General features: G+C 35.4%; 1 protein-coding gene across 1 annotated transcript in view; it reads right to left on the bottom strand.

Annotated features, from left to right (window-relative positions):
• ACTR10 (actin related protein 10) overlaps nucleotides 1–15,103 on the bottom strand; it is a 38,024-nt gene extending 22,921 nt beyond the window's left edge. Inside the window, exons 1-7 of the mRNA XM_020986462.2 lie at nucleotides 14,913–15,103; nucleotides 10,440–10,512; nucleotides 9,575–9,657; nucleotides 5,404–5,512; nucleotides 1,741–1,848; nucleotides 743–810; nucleotides 366–445 (exon numbers count right to left, since the gene is read on the bottom strand). Of these exons, the coding sequence (XP_020842121.1) occupies nucleotides 366–445; nucleotides 743–810; nucleotides 1,741–1,848; nucleotides 5,404–5,512; nucleotides 9,575–9,657; nucleotides 10,440–10,512; nucleotides 14,913–14,989 (598 nt within the window). The 5' untranslated portion in view covers nucleotides 14,990–15,103. The remainder of the gene's footprint in view (nucleotides 1–365; nucleotides 446–742; nucleotides 811–1,740; nucleotides 1,849–5,403; nucleotides 5,513–9,574; nucleotides 9,658–10,439; nucleotides 10,513–14,912) is intronic.
• Nucleotides 15,104–15,591: the final 488 nt, after the last annotated feature.

Here is a 15,591-nt window from a genome sequence, read left to right as displayed (position 1 = left end):
AATTGGGGCAGCTGGGTGGTGCAGTGGATAGAGCTCTGGCCTCGGAGTCAGGAGGACCTGAGTTCAAATCCGGCCTTAAACACTTGACACTTACAAGCTGTGTGAGCCTGGGCAAGTCACTTAACCCCGATTGTCTTACCAAAAAGAAAAAGAAATGCATAAAGTAAAATATATAGGGTTACAAAGAAACTAATTACATTGAAAAATAGTTATCAAGATATAGGAAAAAAGTGCATGGTGCCAAATAAATAATCTCAGGTCTACAGAATTAAAAGTGCCGTTACGTTGCTGGTGATAACAATAAGGAGATGCATATGAGAAACAAGCATTTTCAACATGCTTAGTTTAATTTAAACACTTCTTACTCATTACTGATGGGAGACTTTGTCTTTCAGTTGCACCTATGTCAACAGTACATTGCTCCAACAGCTGAGTTTCCAGCTCCCTAAAGTTTTTAAAAATAAAGTTAGTGACACAAGTACACTGTAACTAACATCCTAAACTTAATTTGATGTATCTTTTGAACAAAAGATGAGGCAAAAGATCTAAAAAATATTATATCCTTACGTGTTATGCATTTTATTAGAACATCCTCTTGTTTATAAAGATAAGAGCACTAGAAAGGGGGCGGATTAGCACAATTAAAATAATATTAGGGAGCTTTCTATAGATTAATGTCAAACAGCTACACATCTGTTTTTATGTCATCAGAGAACACACAACAGTTTCCCAGAAAACTCACTTGTGAATGGCCTTTCCTCCTAGGGGGAGGGCTCCCCAACAATTCAGAATTGGTATTCCTTCATATATCTATAAAGTAGTCAAGGAAATCTTATGACACTGATAAAAATAAAATGTGATTTGCTACATATTTCATCAGGATTCTCAATTAACATCTGGCTGAAAATTTTCATTATTCTTGTGAGAGGCAGCAATGATATCACGGTCAGAGGGCCAGTCATGAAGTCAGGAAGATCTGAGTTAAAGTTCTACGTTGGTCACACGCTGTCTATATGCTGGCACAATTGGATTTCCCTATATGGATAAAACCATAGGTCTACCATTTTTTTTTCAAAAGGGGCATATCTTTCCCTAGCTGGGATCCCTCCCTCTTCTGACCTCTGACAGTGCTTCATACCTTTCTTATTGCATTTTTACATTCTACTGAGACTAGATGTTTGTTTTCCCTGCTATAAAATCCATGATCACAAGGACCCACTTTTTCTTCCCTGCATCCCAAATCGCCCCAGCCATATTGTCTTTCCATAGCACGTATTCAATGTCAGTGAAATAGATGAACAATACAAGAAGTAAGACCTTCCTCTTGTTTTCTTCTCAAGAAGCTCAAAGGCTGCCAGATTTCTCTATAACAGCAGCCTGAGGAAAATGTATGCTTCACCTTTTAGGTTTGTAAAGCTTAACATATATCAATGACATCCTTCAAACTACATGAATTATAAGATACCCTCTAATGTCTATTCCAGCTTAGAATCTATGATTCTTTGACATACAGGATCCAATGAACAAATGATATCCACACTCTCTTCCTAACAGAGATCCCTCTCTACTAAATTAAATATCCTATGCAGCAATTTTGCTATGTTTCCCCCTATTATTACACATCCGTAAGGTAACTGAGAAGCGGCTGTAGTAAACAATTACAATTAGTTAAAAACATGTTAATAAACAGCATTTTTGCCCAGTGAATCTGTCCTTGAGTTGGCTGACAACAAAGGATACAGGTAATACCATGCTTTCCCTATATCCGCAGTCTAATACCATGGCAGAATTAATCCCAAGTGTAAGAAGAGACATCAGATGACTGGGAGCAAGCAGTACAGATGGAACCTAAAGAAAAACAAAAAGCCCAGACTGAGTTTAAATATGAGGAGGTTCCTTTACATATCAAATGATATATTTGATAATGAACTATTTTTTTTTACTGTAATTTATACCAAGTGGCAAAGAACTGGGAACTGAGGGGATGCTTATCAACTGAGGAATGGCTAAGCAAATGATGATATATGAATGTGGTGGAATGCTATCATGCTGTAAGAAATGATAGTTTCAGAAGACTCCAGGAAGACTTATGTGAATTGATACAAAGTCAAGTGAGCAGAACCAGAACAATTTATACAATTAAAAGAATACTGTAAAGATAATCAACTCTGAATTATAGTAACTCTGATCAACACAATGACCAACCACAATTTCAAAGTACTTATGATGAAACATGCTGTTCACCTCCAGATAGTGAGCTGATGGAACCTGAGTGCGGATTAAAGCAAATTTTCTTTTCTTTTTTTTTGGACATGGTTAATGAAGGAATTTGTTTTCTATGACTATGTATTTTTGTAATGGGCCATTTTTCTTGCCTCTTCAGTGGGTAGGCGAGGGAGAAAATTGAGAACTGAAAATAAAGTAAAACTGAAGTATGATTCTTATCAATTATATTTATAATAATAAAGTCTTATGCTTGCTTGAGTAATTCATTTATATGTATTGAGTGTTTAAAAAAAAGGGCTATTATAAAGAAGGAAAATAACTTTTCCTGACCTCTAAGTTCTTACCTAAAGAGTAATAATTAAAAAGCATTCTAATTTATTCTATTTTTGGGAGGGGAGATGGAATGCAGAAGCAGGGAGATATATGTGAGAAGGGACATTTAAAACCCTCCATAATATATAGCTCCTACCTGCCTTTCCAAAATTATTTAATATTTAAAAATTTTTTTCTTATTGTGAATTTAAAAAATCAACAACAAAAAACACATTTCAAAATATAAAGAAAAGGAAGAGGATTACATAAGAAACTATGAACTTCTATTACACCAATTTTTATTTAAAAAAAATAAGTATATGTAAAACCATACTAAGCATAGCATTTATCAGTTCTTTCTCTGGATAGAATCTTCTTTCATAGGTCTTTGTAATTGATCTGAGTATTTGTAATACTCAAAATAACTTGATTGTTTACAATTACTCTTTGAACAATATTGCTGCTACTGTATATTATAGTCTCTTGGTTCTGTTCATTTCACTTTTCATCATTTCATGCAAGTCTTTACATGTTTTTCTAAAATCATACAGCTCATCATTTCTTACAACACTGTAGTACTCCATCACAATCATATACCACAACTTGTTTGGCCATTCTCCAATTGATGGGCATCCCCTCAATTTCTAGTTCTTTGCTACCACAAAGAGAATTGCTATAAATATTTTAGAACACACAGGTTCTTTTTCTTTTTCCCTGATCACCTTGGGAAATAACAGTCATATTGCTGGGTCAATTGGTATCTACAGTTTTATAATTCTCTGGGCACAATTCTAAATTTCTCTCCAAAATAGATCAGTTTACAGTACCATCAATAGCATATTAATGTCCTAATTTTTCCACATCCCCTCCAACATTTGTCATTTCCCCCTTCTATCATTTTACCAATTTGATGGGTATGAGATGATGTCAAAGTTGTTTTAATTCGCATTTCTCTAATCAATAATGACTTAGAGCATTTTTATAGACTAAATGTAGTTTTGATTTCTTCAATAAAAAACTGCCTGTTCATATCCTTTGACCATTTATCAATTGGAGAAATGCCAACTTTTTAAACAAGAAACCTACATTTAGTAATTTAATAATATTCTCCTTCACCCTCTCTATGTTCTAGACAATGCATCCTCTGTCTCTGGGTCTCTACCTAAGTTGTCCCTCATGTCCGAAATAAACTTCCTCTTTACCTCCATCTCTTAGAATGCCCACCCTTAACGAGAATACCCTTTTCTACTTTTAACTGAGGAACGATATGCTGCAGTGATAACAAAATTGTGTGGAGTTAATTTATCAAGAGAGGCTCTGAAGAAAGACAACCCCATGAAATTTTAACTGTGTTATCTCAAGTAGCACTAGGTTTCTGCTTGCTAATCTGATTAATTAGTAATCTGATTAATTTGTATCTTAACAAAAAAATTTCTCTGTATGCAAAAAGGAGCCAGTTGGTAAAATAGCCAGGTGATTTTTTTTAAGTGCTTCTAATAATAAATACTTGATATTTCTACTTGCTAATGCAAAAATATTCTCTCAACTACCTAGAAATTTTTACTTTGGGGGAATTAATCTAACAATCAATGTTAACTGGTTTCACTGGTGGTTCTAATTGTTTTATTGGGTTTTTAAACATTGTTTAATGGAAAGGAAGAGAACAAGTATTTATTTAATGCCTACTATGTGTCAGGCACTATGCTAAGTGTATATGTCATTTGGTCCTCACAACAACCCTGTGAGATAGGTGCTATTATTATCCCCATTTTATAGATGAGGAAACTGAGGCAGATAAGTCACTTGCCCAGTATCTGAAGCTGAATTTGAACTCAGGTCTTCCTGACTCCAGGTCCAGTTCTCTATCTACTAAGCCATCTACCTTCTTAGGTTTGTTTAAAGCTTTACAAAAATAGATATATCAGGTATAAGTTTGTCCTAAAATCATTAACGGATTATAACCAAACCCCTACCATAAAGTCATGAAACCCACTGCAATGTTATTTATCATTCATTATGGAACTAACTAGTCCCTGAAATGTTGTTTCATTATGTTTTCACAGAATCAGTTAAGATCATTAGGCAAGTTATCCATGTATCTACATAATTTCTGAAGTGACATTAAAGCTTAAAACTGCTTCTAGAATATCGAACTAAGAGAATTTTACCTACTAACCAATAAATTTAAAAATAATTGGCATATGAAGATCTTCAAGGTAAACTGGGTTGAAATGCTCAGTCTTTCCTAATAGAGGGCTTAAAAACCCCACCAAAACATGCATGTTCATCACTAGACAAGGAGCCACAATTGGAGTCATTAGTTTTTTCAGACACAGTAATTCCTGAAGACTGAGGAGGGGACTGCCCTAGCAGAGGGAGTAACCATACCTACGGAAAGCCTGAAATCTTAAAGTAAGAAATAGTTAGGAGAGTCAGAATAGAAAGCATCAGTGGGTGATAAAAAGGCTGGAAAGAAACTCACTAAAAAATTCCAAATGGCTAAATGTTCCTTTTGGATTTGAAAGAGTTTTTGAAGTAGGACAATAAAAACTAGCTAAATCGACAAAATCTGTTAGTATTCCAAACTTTATAGTGTTGAACTGAAAGAGGTGACTGAAAGAATCCTATGGTAATTTTTTTTAAAGCAACATAAGTATTGATTTCTGAAGGGACCTTCAGTTCATCTCTGTCACCTATCCTACGAAAAGATCTCACTTTCTGAATACATTGTTCAGTGTAGACATTAAAAAAAAAGTCAGTGCAACACTGTAAGTAGCGGAAAAAAATCTCACCACAATCCTCTATTGTGCCTCTTTCAGAATTCTACTTCAAAATAATGTAGGTATTCAATTAAAAAGCAGGTACCTCAAAATATTTGAAAAGAACACGGGTGAGTGTTTCTCTGAAGTGGGAAGGACAAAGTACAGATTCAATAATCACGACGCGGCGGTCTCTGGGATTCACCAAGAGATGTCTGAAAAATAATGAATTTTTTAAAGATTACAAAAATGCACAGAAAAAGTAGTATTTTAAGATCTTCTGTATTAAGAAATGAAATTTCATTAATTTGTAAGACAGTTTATAACTAAAGTATCCCCTCAGGATAGTCACATAGAAACTCAGAACACGTTAAAAAACTTTTGATTACATCTGTGCTTTAATATATAGCAAATAAAAGCAACATGCAAGAGAGCTAAGGGAAGGAAGTTGCAAGCCCCTACAACAGCACCTGTATGCAGTAAAGGACTTCAATTTTGCACAGCCATAGCCCCTTAACTCTACCACGAAGGGAGAAAAGGCCCATTTTCTTAACTCTTCTCCAGAGTAAAGTTTGATCTTCATAATTAGTGTTCGATTCTATTTTTCCTTCTCTTTACCTTATTGGAGTCATTAAGTCTATTTTGACTGATTCTGCTCATTTTGCTCTGCACCAGCACATAAATCTTCCCAACCACCTCTGAATCCTCTCTGAGTTCTTCACATATCCACAATTTCTTACAATGCCATAATATTCCATTATCTTCATGTAAGACATTTTGTTTTGCCATCCTCCAAGTGATTGGCACTTACTTTGTTTTCAATATTTTGCCAGGCAAAGTGCTGCTATGAAGATTTTATTGCGTGTGTATACACACATATACATACATATATACATAGAGAGTTCTCTGTATACTTTTAAATTATATGACTCTACACACACACACACACACACACACACGGAGACAGACAGAGACAAAAAGAACATTTTTGCATCCTCAGGCAGAAATATCAAGTATTTTATTAATACAGGCACAGCGTGTGTGTGTGTATGTGTGTAAAATCTTTTTTCAGTGATGGACTTTCTTGTGGCATATGTCTACTGGTGACATCTTTGGATTAAAAGGAATAGTTATTTTAGTTACTTTTTTAAAGGATGATTCCAAAATGCTTTTCAGAATTGTTGGACCCAAGCATAGTTTTGATGATTAGTATATTAGTGCTGTCTGTCTACCTGAAATCCCTCAACATCTACTGTTTCCATTTTTTCTCATCTCTGCCAATTTGCTGGGTGTAAGGTGAAATCTCAGAGTTGTTTTGATTTGATATTAGTGATCTGATGTAATTTTTCATATGGTTAGTAGCTTGTAGTGACTCTTCTAAGAGTTGTTTGCTCATAACTTTTAAACACTTATCCACTGGGCAATGGCTTTTGATTTTACACACTTGGTGATTCCCAACACAACTTGTATATAAAACTCTTATCAGGGATATCTGAGGAAAAGTTATTTTCCTGATTAATAGCTTTTTTTCCCTTACCTTAGCTGCACTGATTTTGTTTATGTAAAAGCTTTTAAATGTCACTTAATACAAACTGGCTACTTTTTTTGGGGTATGCTCTATTTCTTTTTTAGGTAAAAATTCTCCCTCTAGCCCCAACTGTAAAAGTGACCTGTTCTTTTTTCTCCTTTGATTAAAATTATTTTTTTGACTTTTTATTATACTGAGGTCTTATTATTTTAAGCTAATTGTGGTATGTGGTTAAGTATGCGGGTCTAAACCTAATTTCTTCTAAATGGCTTTTCAGTTTTCCCAAAAGTTTTTGTCAAACAGGGAATTCTCCTCTGAGTAATTTATGTCTTCTGATTTACTTAAGTTGGAGTTACTGAATTCAATTGATTCTTCTGATTTCTGATTCCTGAACAAATCTAATTTCTCCCATTGATCAACTTTTCTATTTTTTAAACCTGCATGAGTGTTTTGATGACTGCTTTATGATATGATTTAAAAATTATATTTTTAATTTTGTGTGTGTTTATATGAGTGTATATATACAGCAGGTTTCCATGTGTATCCAACTTAGTCATAGTGAATAATTTTTAGCTATATTGTAGTAATCTTTTTGCTAGGATCATTTCACATTTTTGTATCATTATTCACTGGTGATATTGGTCTACAGTTCTCATTCTTTGCCTTATCTCTCCCTGGTTTAGGAGTTAGGGCCTTATTTGTCACATAGAACAAGTCTAGTATAGTATTTTCTTTCCCAATTTTTTGAGGATAATTTATATAATATTAATTGTTCATTAAGCATCTGACAGAATTTACTTATAAATCTGGCTGGACCAAGGCTACTTCCCCCTCTCCTTTAGTAGTTGCTTTATGGTTTATACAATTTCATTTCTTGAGAGTGGATGAAGATATCGATTTCCTGTTCTTTCAATTTAGATATTTTATATTTTTGTAAGTAATTATCCATTTCTTTTAAGTTTTTTATTTTCCAGCATGTAATTGTGTATAATGGGTTCAGATAATTAACTTTATTTCTTTTCTGTTGTAATTTTGTTTTGTTCATTTTTTAATTTCAGCAATCTGATTTGCTTCTCATTTGATTAACTTAGCTCAAAGCTTATTGATTTTCTTAGTCTTTTTAAAGAAAGAACTTTCCAATTTTGTTTATTAATTCCATATTATTTTATTTTCCATTTTACCTATTTCTTTTTTAGTTTTCAAAATTTTCTCTCTTATGCTGATTTTGGGTTTAATTATTTTCTAGTTTTTAAAAAAAGCTGCTTACTCAGATCATTAATCCTCCCTCTTTTTGTTTTGTTAACATATTAGCAATCTTGGATTTAAAGCCTGGAAGGGACTTCTGAGATCCCCGAGTTTGACTCCTTATTTTACAGATGAGGACACATAAAGCACAGAGATATTAAGACATATTTCCTCTGAGGACTGCTGCAGTTGCAAAATGGGCTCACTGTTCCCATTTTTTTACATAATTGTTTATATGATTTATTCTTTGACATACTCATTATTCAGGACGTCACTGTTAAGTTTCCATTTAGGTCTGTATCTTTTCCTGATGTTCCTTTTATTAGTTATCATATTATTGCCTTATTATCTGTAACAGATATATTTAATATATCTACTTTATTACATGTATTTGTGATTTCTCTATGTAAATTTGTTATTTTCAAACTTATAATGTAGAAACAGGATTGTTTACAAACCAGTGCAAAACAGTCCTTCAAGCAAAACAGTCATCCACAAGCCTAAGGTATCTGCATCCTCAAGTCCTCTGGGAAAAGCGGAGCTCCTTTGTACCTCCCATCCTACTTGGCAATCCATTTTACCTACATGCCACTATAATTTCCAATTGGCTACAGTCCCTACACTGTTAGAGAGATTGAAACCGGGGAAGTAGAAATGGATATTAGGAAGGTAAACTTTTTTTTTTTATTTTAACACATTTTCCTAAATGGCCAATGTGTGAATTTGCTTTGTTTGACTACGTACGTATGTATGTTACAAAGGTTTTATTTTTCTTTCTTTTAGTGTCTAACAGAGTTGAGGAAATGGGAGGGAGAGAAAATAAATGATTGTTCATTGAAAATATATATAATAAAACAAATAAAATATAGGTACAGATGCTGGAAGAAACTGGAAGGTCAATATCACTAATGGATCAATGTCAATACTGAGGGAAGTCTCTGGTGGAATGTTCCAGGAGGCTGTCCTTGACACTCTTCTATTAACCATATTTATCAATAATTTGGACAAAGGTACAAACAACTAACACCCTATATATAGATTACACAAGTTTGGAAGGGAATGCTCACACATGAATGATATAGTCAGTGTTCAAAAAGATTTTAATAGACAATGGCCCCAAACTAATAGCATAAAACCTGAGGCTGTGTGAAAGGTCTGGTGAAGCTCCAGTATCAATAATGTTAACAGTTAATAGCAGCAAAGAAAGCCAAGCAGTCTTAGGCTTCACAAATTAGAAGCAAGGTTTCTAGAACGAGGAAGAAAATCATCCTTATGTGACTACCTTGGTCAGACCACACCAAGCTGCTCAAGACACAGTTTGACCAGACAAGGAAGAAACCTGCAGATCATGCTGGATAATATCTGGTTGGAGAGGGTAAACTTTAAAACCACTGAATGTGACACAAAGCCACCAAATAGTACTGACAGATATTATGTTCAAGGATTTAAAGAAAGACAACTGATCACAAGAATTGCTAACAAAAGGAAAAAAAGCACCTCTTACCTGAAATACAATGTGTGGATGAATTCCTTTAGGTGGCCATACAATTCTTCTGTATTAATATTATACTGAACAACTTTAATAGACTGAAAAGATTAAAATGTTATTAATAGTTTATCTATAGTTCAAAATAATCTGTTTTATAGATTTGAAAGATACTTTCACTTAATCATGAAATTCTTAGCTAAAGTTTAATGTGTTCTTTGTTAACAAATATAATTATTTGGTACTGAAAGACAATGTAAAAATTTTATTAGGTATTTCATTCTTTTGTAAGTCAAAAGTGAAAAGTCAAAGTATTTAGAAAAGTACCAGAGATAAATCAGGGTTAAAGTGATCAGCCAGTTACTAGTCAGCAGGGTTTCTTCTGTCCCACAGTAACATTATAAAGCAAGTAGGCTTCCCAAGATTTGAAAAATAATTCTATAGGATTCTATTTATCTTTTTCATATGATACTACAAATACATGTTTTTAGCTTATGTAAGAACTACTAGGAGCTTAAGAAATTGCTATATGACTTTTATAAAGTTTTCAAAATCATATTTTTTCTCCTTGGGAACAGGAAATATAGAAATTTATTTGACAATGGTGATAACCTTTTCCAGATTGAAAAAGAAAAGCCTATGCCAAATAATTCTCGGTTATCTACTTTGTATTTTATTGTACTATTAAGTAATTGTGATAAGCCTTGTGGCTTATAAAAGGAAACATTTCTCAAAAGTTGAAGAATATTAAACGTGATCATAAAATTTTTCTTCAAAACTCCTGTATCAACTGGTGCAAAAATTTTTAGCACAACTGTTACTTTCTGAAGCCATAATTTAAAATATTTTACAATAAAATATTTTACATAGTTGTTTAAAGTACCTTGGAAACTCCAGCTTTCTTGATTACACTAGGGATTATACATCTTGGGCCAGTTTCTCCTGCAAATCCACACCTGAAAATCATGAATTCAAAATATTTTCAAACATTTTGCATTATTTTTATACATTGATCAAGGGAGTTAATTGTGTTTCCCAAAAAAGAAGTAGATGAGAATCAGTATAGTAATGCAAATCAACAATATTCCCTAAAGCTATAAATAGCATTCCTCTCATAATTTCAAAGAAGCAAGAATCTAAGCTTTTGGATAAGGTAAAACCTTTTACTGACTACTTGGAGTCAGGCAGACCAGGATTTGAATCCACACTGTTATTACCAAGAGGTGTGACCTTGGGCAAATCATTTAACTTTTCTGAGATTAACCTTAATCTTCTAAGTCACTTAACCTGAGCCTCAGTTTCCTCATCTGTAAAAATGACTAAAATGTCTATTCTTTGTCTCATCGATTTGTCAAACTAATGACAAATGTGATTAAGTGAGATAATATATCTAAAATGCTCTGCAAATCTTAAAGAAATATATAAAAGTCAACTATTATTATTAATTACTCAAATTGGTAGAACAGAAATTAAACTAGGTTGAGTTCACTTCTTTTAAGTTGTTTATTGTACAATAATACTCTATTGATCAACTTCCAAAGAAAACAAAAGTATTTTTATCTTATTTTTAATTGTTAGACAACAATAGTAGGTATTATCTTTACCTTATTTATACATTGAAGCTCAGAGATACTGACAACTAAAAGTAGGGATTTCAGTTTAGTACTTTAACACATTTTAAAACACATTTTATGCATGATACTGTGCTAGGTGTAGAGGATATAGAGATAAAATAAGACCAAGTATTTGCCTTCATGGAGAAATAAAGAAAATATACGAATGCAAATAACCACATGAGAATCCCTGATTTTATAACAGGTACAACGGAAAGGTCAAGACAAAACAGTTTTAAGTCTCCTAATACACTCTTCCTTCTACCATACCATGTTGCTTCCAAATAACATTCTGAACTTTCATTTAAACCTTAAATTCAACTCTTTTCCTGACCAGTATTTTTGGCTATAGCCTCTGTTTGGATTTATCACTGCCACTCAAAACTAAACTCTATTATCCCGTCCACTAGCCATTCTCATTTTCCTTATATTCCCATCACCCATAGGTACACTAGTATGCTCCAGATCCTCAAGGCAGGCAATTTATAACTTCAATTACTTTCTTTTTTTCATATATCATGGCAATTATTAAGTCCTGCTGTTTTTTCCCAAACTTTTATTATTTATTTTTAACATTCTTTTAAAATTTTGAATTCCAAATTCTCTCCCATCCCTTCCACTCCTCTCACACCCACTGAGAAAGGCAAGCAATATGATATCAATTACACACGTGAAATCATGCAAAGCATATTTCCATATTAGCCATTTTTTAACAAAAAAAGCAAGAAAGATAAAGAAAGTAAGAAAACTACTCAATTTACACTCAGAGTTCATCAGTTAGCTTTCTGGTGGTGGATAGCATTTTCTCGTCATGAGTCCTTTGGAACTGTCTGGATCACTGTATTGATCCGAGTACCCAAGTCTTTCACAGTTGATTATTATTACAACAATGCTGTATGCACAATGTTCTCCTGCTGATTTTTTTCTTAATATTTCTTGAGTATGTCCTTTCCATAGGGTTACTGCCACTGGGGATAGAGGTACCTCCACTCCTCAGAAATAAAGATCATCACTCTCAACAGTCACTTTCACTGTTCATTCAAATTTAATTAACTTACACTATTGTATTAGGGGCTGTGGAGAATTCAGAAATGTAAAAGAAAATACTCTCTTCAGATCTATGGAGAAGGGAAGAATTTATGACCAAACAAGAGATAGAGAACATTATGAAATGCAAAATGGGCAGTTTTGATTACATTAAACTGAAACATTTTTGCACAAATAAAGTCAATGTATCCAAGATTAGGAGGGAAGCAGAAAACTGGGAAAGAATTTTTATAACCAGTGTCTCTGACAAAGGCCTCTTTTCTAAAATATATAGAGAACTGAGTCAAATTTATAAGAACACAAGTCATTCCCCAATTGATAAATGGTCAAAGGATATGAAAAGGCAGTTCTTTGAGGAAGAAACTAAAGCTATCTATAGTCATATGAAAAAATGTTATAAATCATGATTGATTAGAGTGCAAATCAAAACGACTCTGAGGTACCACATGACACTTATCAGATTGGCTAACATGACAAAATAGGACAATGATAAATGTTGGTGAAGATGTGGGAAAACTGGAACACATACATTACTGGTGGAGTTGTGAAATGATTCAACCATTCTGGAGATCAATGTGGAACTATGCTTAAAGGGCTATAAAGTTGTGCATACCCTTTGATCCAGCAATACCACTTCTAGGTCTGTATCTCAAAGAAATCATAAAAATGGGAAAAGGACCCCCATATATAAAAATATCTATAGCAGTTCTTTTTGTGGTGGCAAAAAATTGGAAATGGAGGGGATGCCCATCAGTTGGGGAAAGGCTGAAGAAGTTGTACTATACGAATGTAATGGAATGCTACTGTTCTATAAGAAACGATGAGCAGGCAGACTTCAAAAAAAAAACCAACTTGGAAAGACTTACATGAACTGATGCAGAACGAAATGGGCAGAACCAGGAGAACACTGTACACAGTAACAGCCACATTATGGGATGACTGACTTTAATAGACTTGGCTCTTCACACAACTCCAAAAGATTCACGATGAAAATTGCTATCCACACCCGGAGAAACAAACATGGAGTCTGAATGCAGATGGAAGCATACTATTTGCTCTCCTTTCCCTTTGCTGTTTTGTTCTATTGCTTCAATCTTGTGGTTCCTCCCATTAGTTCTAATTGTTCTTTACATCATGACTAATGGGAAAATATGCTTAACATGAATGTATATGTAGAGTTTATATCAGATTGTATGCTATGGGGGGGAAGAAGTGGGAGGGGGAAAAATATAAAACTCAAAATCTCTTCGAAGTGAATGTTGAAAACTATAAATTAATTAATTAAAAAAAGAAAAAAAAGAGTACTGAGAAAAAAAAAGAAAATACTCCCTTATTCCTAAGCAGTATGGTAAAGTGGAAACACTATACTAGGAGACAGGAGGCTTGGGTTAGACTAACATTCCAACTCAACTACTAAATGCAAAATACTTCCCATCTCTGGGTCTCAGTCACTTAATCTATAAAATGAAAGACTTGGACCAGATTATTTCTAAGGTCTCCTCCAGCTTAAGCATTTTAGGAACCATTATCATTCTCACTCCCAATTCCTTTAGACACAGGATTATAGATCCATCACCTCACGATCATGGGCTTCAAGCTCTTTAACAACTCTCTTCGTACCTCCCCCCCCCAATTTTTTTACATTCATACCATTACTTTTTCTCAAAAATCTTAAATGACATAGCAGGGGTAGACCGAGATAATGACAAGATGTTTGCTTTCACAGACATTAAAGTCTAGTTAGCAATTTTTTACATCCTGTTTCCTTAAGTTCCTTGACGGGAAGTAGCTGAACCTTCTATCTAGTTGTATCCTCAGCATTGAGCACAGGTTGAGTATGAATATTTGATGAGAGGGCTTTCTTTTTCTCCCCAATCAGTAGGGAGTGAGAAGGGGGGGCGGGTCGAGGTGGGAAAAACAGGTGCTGCTCAGTATGCAAACAAGCAATCGATATCATCAAGGCATCCTTTTTAAATCAATGCTGCGATAAGAGAGAAAAGCCTGAAACAAAGCAAGCGGGTTAGCTTTGAAAACTACAGGTTGGACTTTACCTAAAAAAGAAAATCAGGTTGAACACAATGGAGACCTGCCGTTTCATTTACAGTCCTCTTCTGTTCTATCATGTACATGGTAATAATCCATTTTGGGGTGTTAAGTTGGGAATAAAAATGAACTAAAAAGTAAATATCTGATAAGCAACACCATCACCTAGTATTACAATTCGATTTCTTCTTTCCTAAAAAAACTCGACCAGTGGAAGTGGCTTTCCTTCCCTCTGCTAATTATTTCCTATTTATGCTGTCTGTAGCTGGCTTTTGTTTTAGTCTATCTATGTAGGTAGCTTGCTTTGCTTATGTTTGTTGGAATGCTGTCGCCCCCGTCTGATTGCAAGCTCCTTGAAGGCAGGGGCTGTCTTTTGCCTCTTTGTATCCCCAGCGCATGGCACCGCGCCTTGCACACAGTAGGCGCTTAATAAGTGATTACTGAATTGAACTATCAGTTTTGTCATCCCCCTTCCAAATGACTCTGAAGGAACCAATCAGGCCAAAACGGGGTAGGTGCGAACTCGTTTTCTCGCCACCCTCGAGGGCTACTGCCTGGTCCTCCTGCCCCGGCCTCCAAAGGCCCCCATCCTCGGAGGGGCGCGGGGACCCCGGGGAGAAGCAGATCAAAGTGGCGGGGACCGCCCGACTCACTTGGTGAAGGCTTCCCCCAAGTCGATCACTACCGCCGTCTTCTCCCCTCCGCTCCCCAGACCCTCGTAGAGCGGCATGGTTGCGCGGGCAAAGCCAGGACCAAGGGCCCAAGAACAAGATCCTCCCCGTCAGGAACAATGGCGGCCACTGAAACGGCTGGAAGGCAGGGAGGGGAGGGCCTTCTGCTGTCTCTGGCGCAGGGCAGTTGCGTCACCCCCGGGGCCTTTCCTGTCACCGACGTAGGAAGAATTCGTCTGGCAGGGGCCTTTCCCCCTATTGTAACGTAGTCCGCCACGGGACGCGTGACCAGCAGCAGGAGGGTTACGTAAGTGCCTGTAGGCAGAGGCGGCTAATTTCCGGATCCGGAGTGTCAAAATCAAGCAGGCAATGTCGGGGCAGCCACCCGGCTCCCGAGGCTGAGTGCGGGAGTCACTCTTTGGGTGTCGTCATTCTCCTCCTCCTGGGGAAGCTCGCGGGAACCTGGGAGTTTGGGTCTGGTGGGATAAGGAGGTTTCGAGGCTGGGTTAAAGAACCTTTACAGCTATTATATGACATAGGGAGAAGAAAGAAATCCAGCATACATGATGATGGAAGTCATCTGTAAGGAAGCATAAGGCCAAGTTTTCTGTTATAGTTATCTACCCATCCATCCATTTTTCTTTCTTTCTTTCTTTCTTTC

This window comes from Phascolarctos cinereus, unplaced genomic scaffold (assembly GCF_003287225.1).
Source record: "Phascolarctos cinereus isolate Bilbo 61053 unplaced genomic scaffold, phaCin_HiC Scaffold_3;HRSCAF=262, whole genome shotgun sequence".
NCBI lineage: Eukaryota > Metazoa > Chordata > Mammalia > Diprotodontia > Phascolarctidae > Phascolarctos > Phascolarctos cinereus.
Note: the sequence above shows the minus strand (reverse complement) of the source record. Positions and strands in the feature narration are given on the sequence as shown.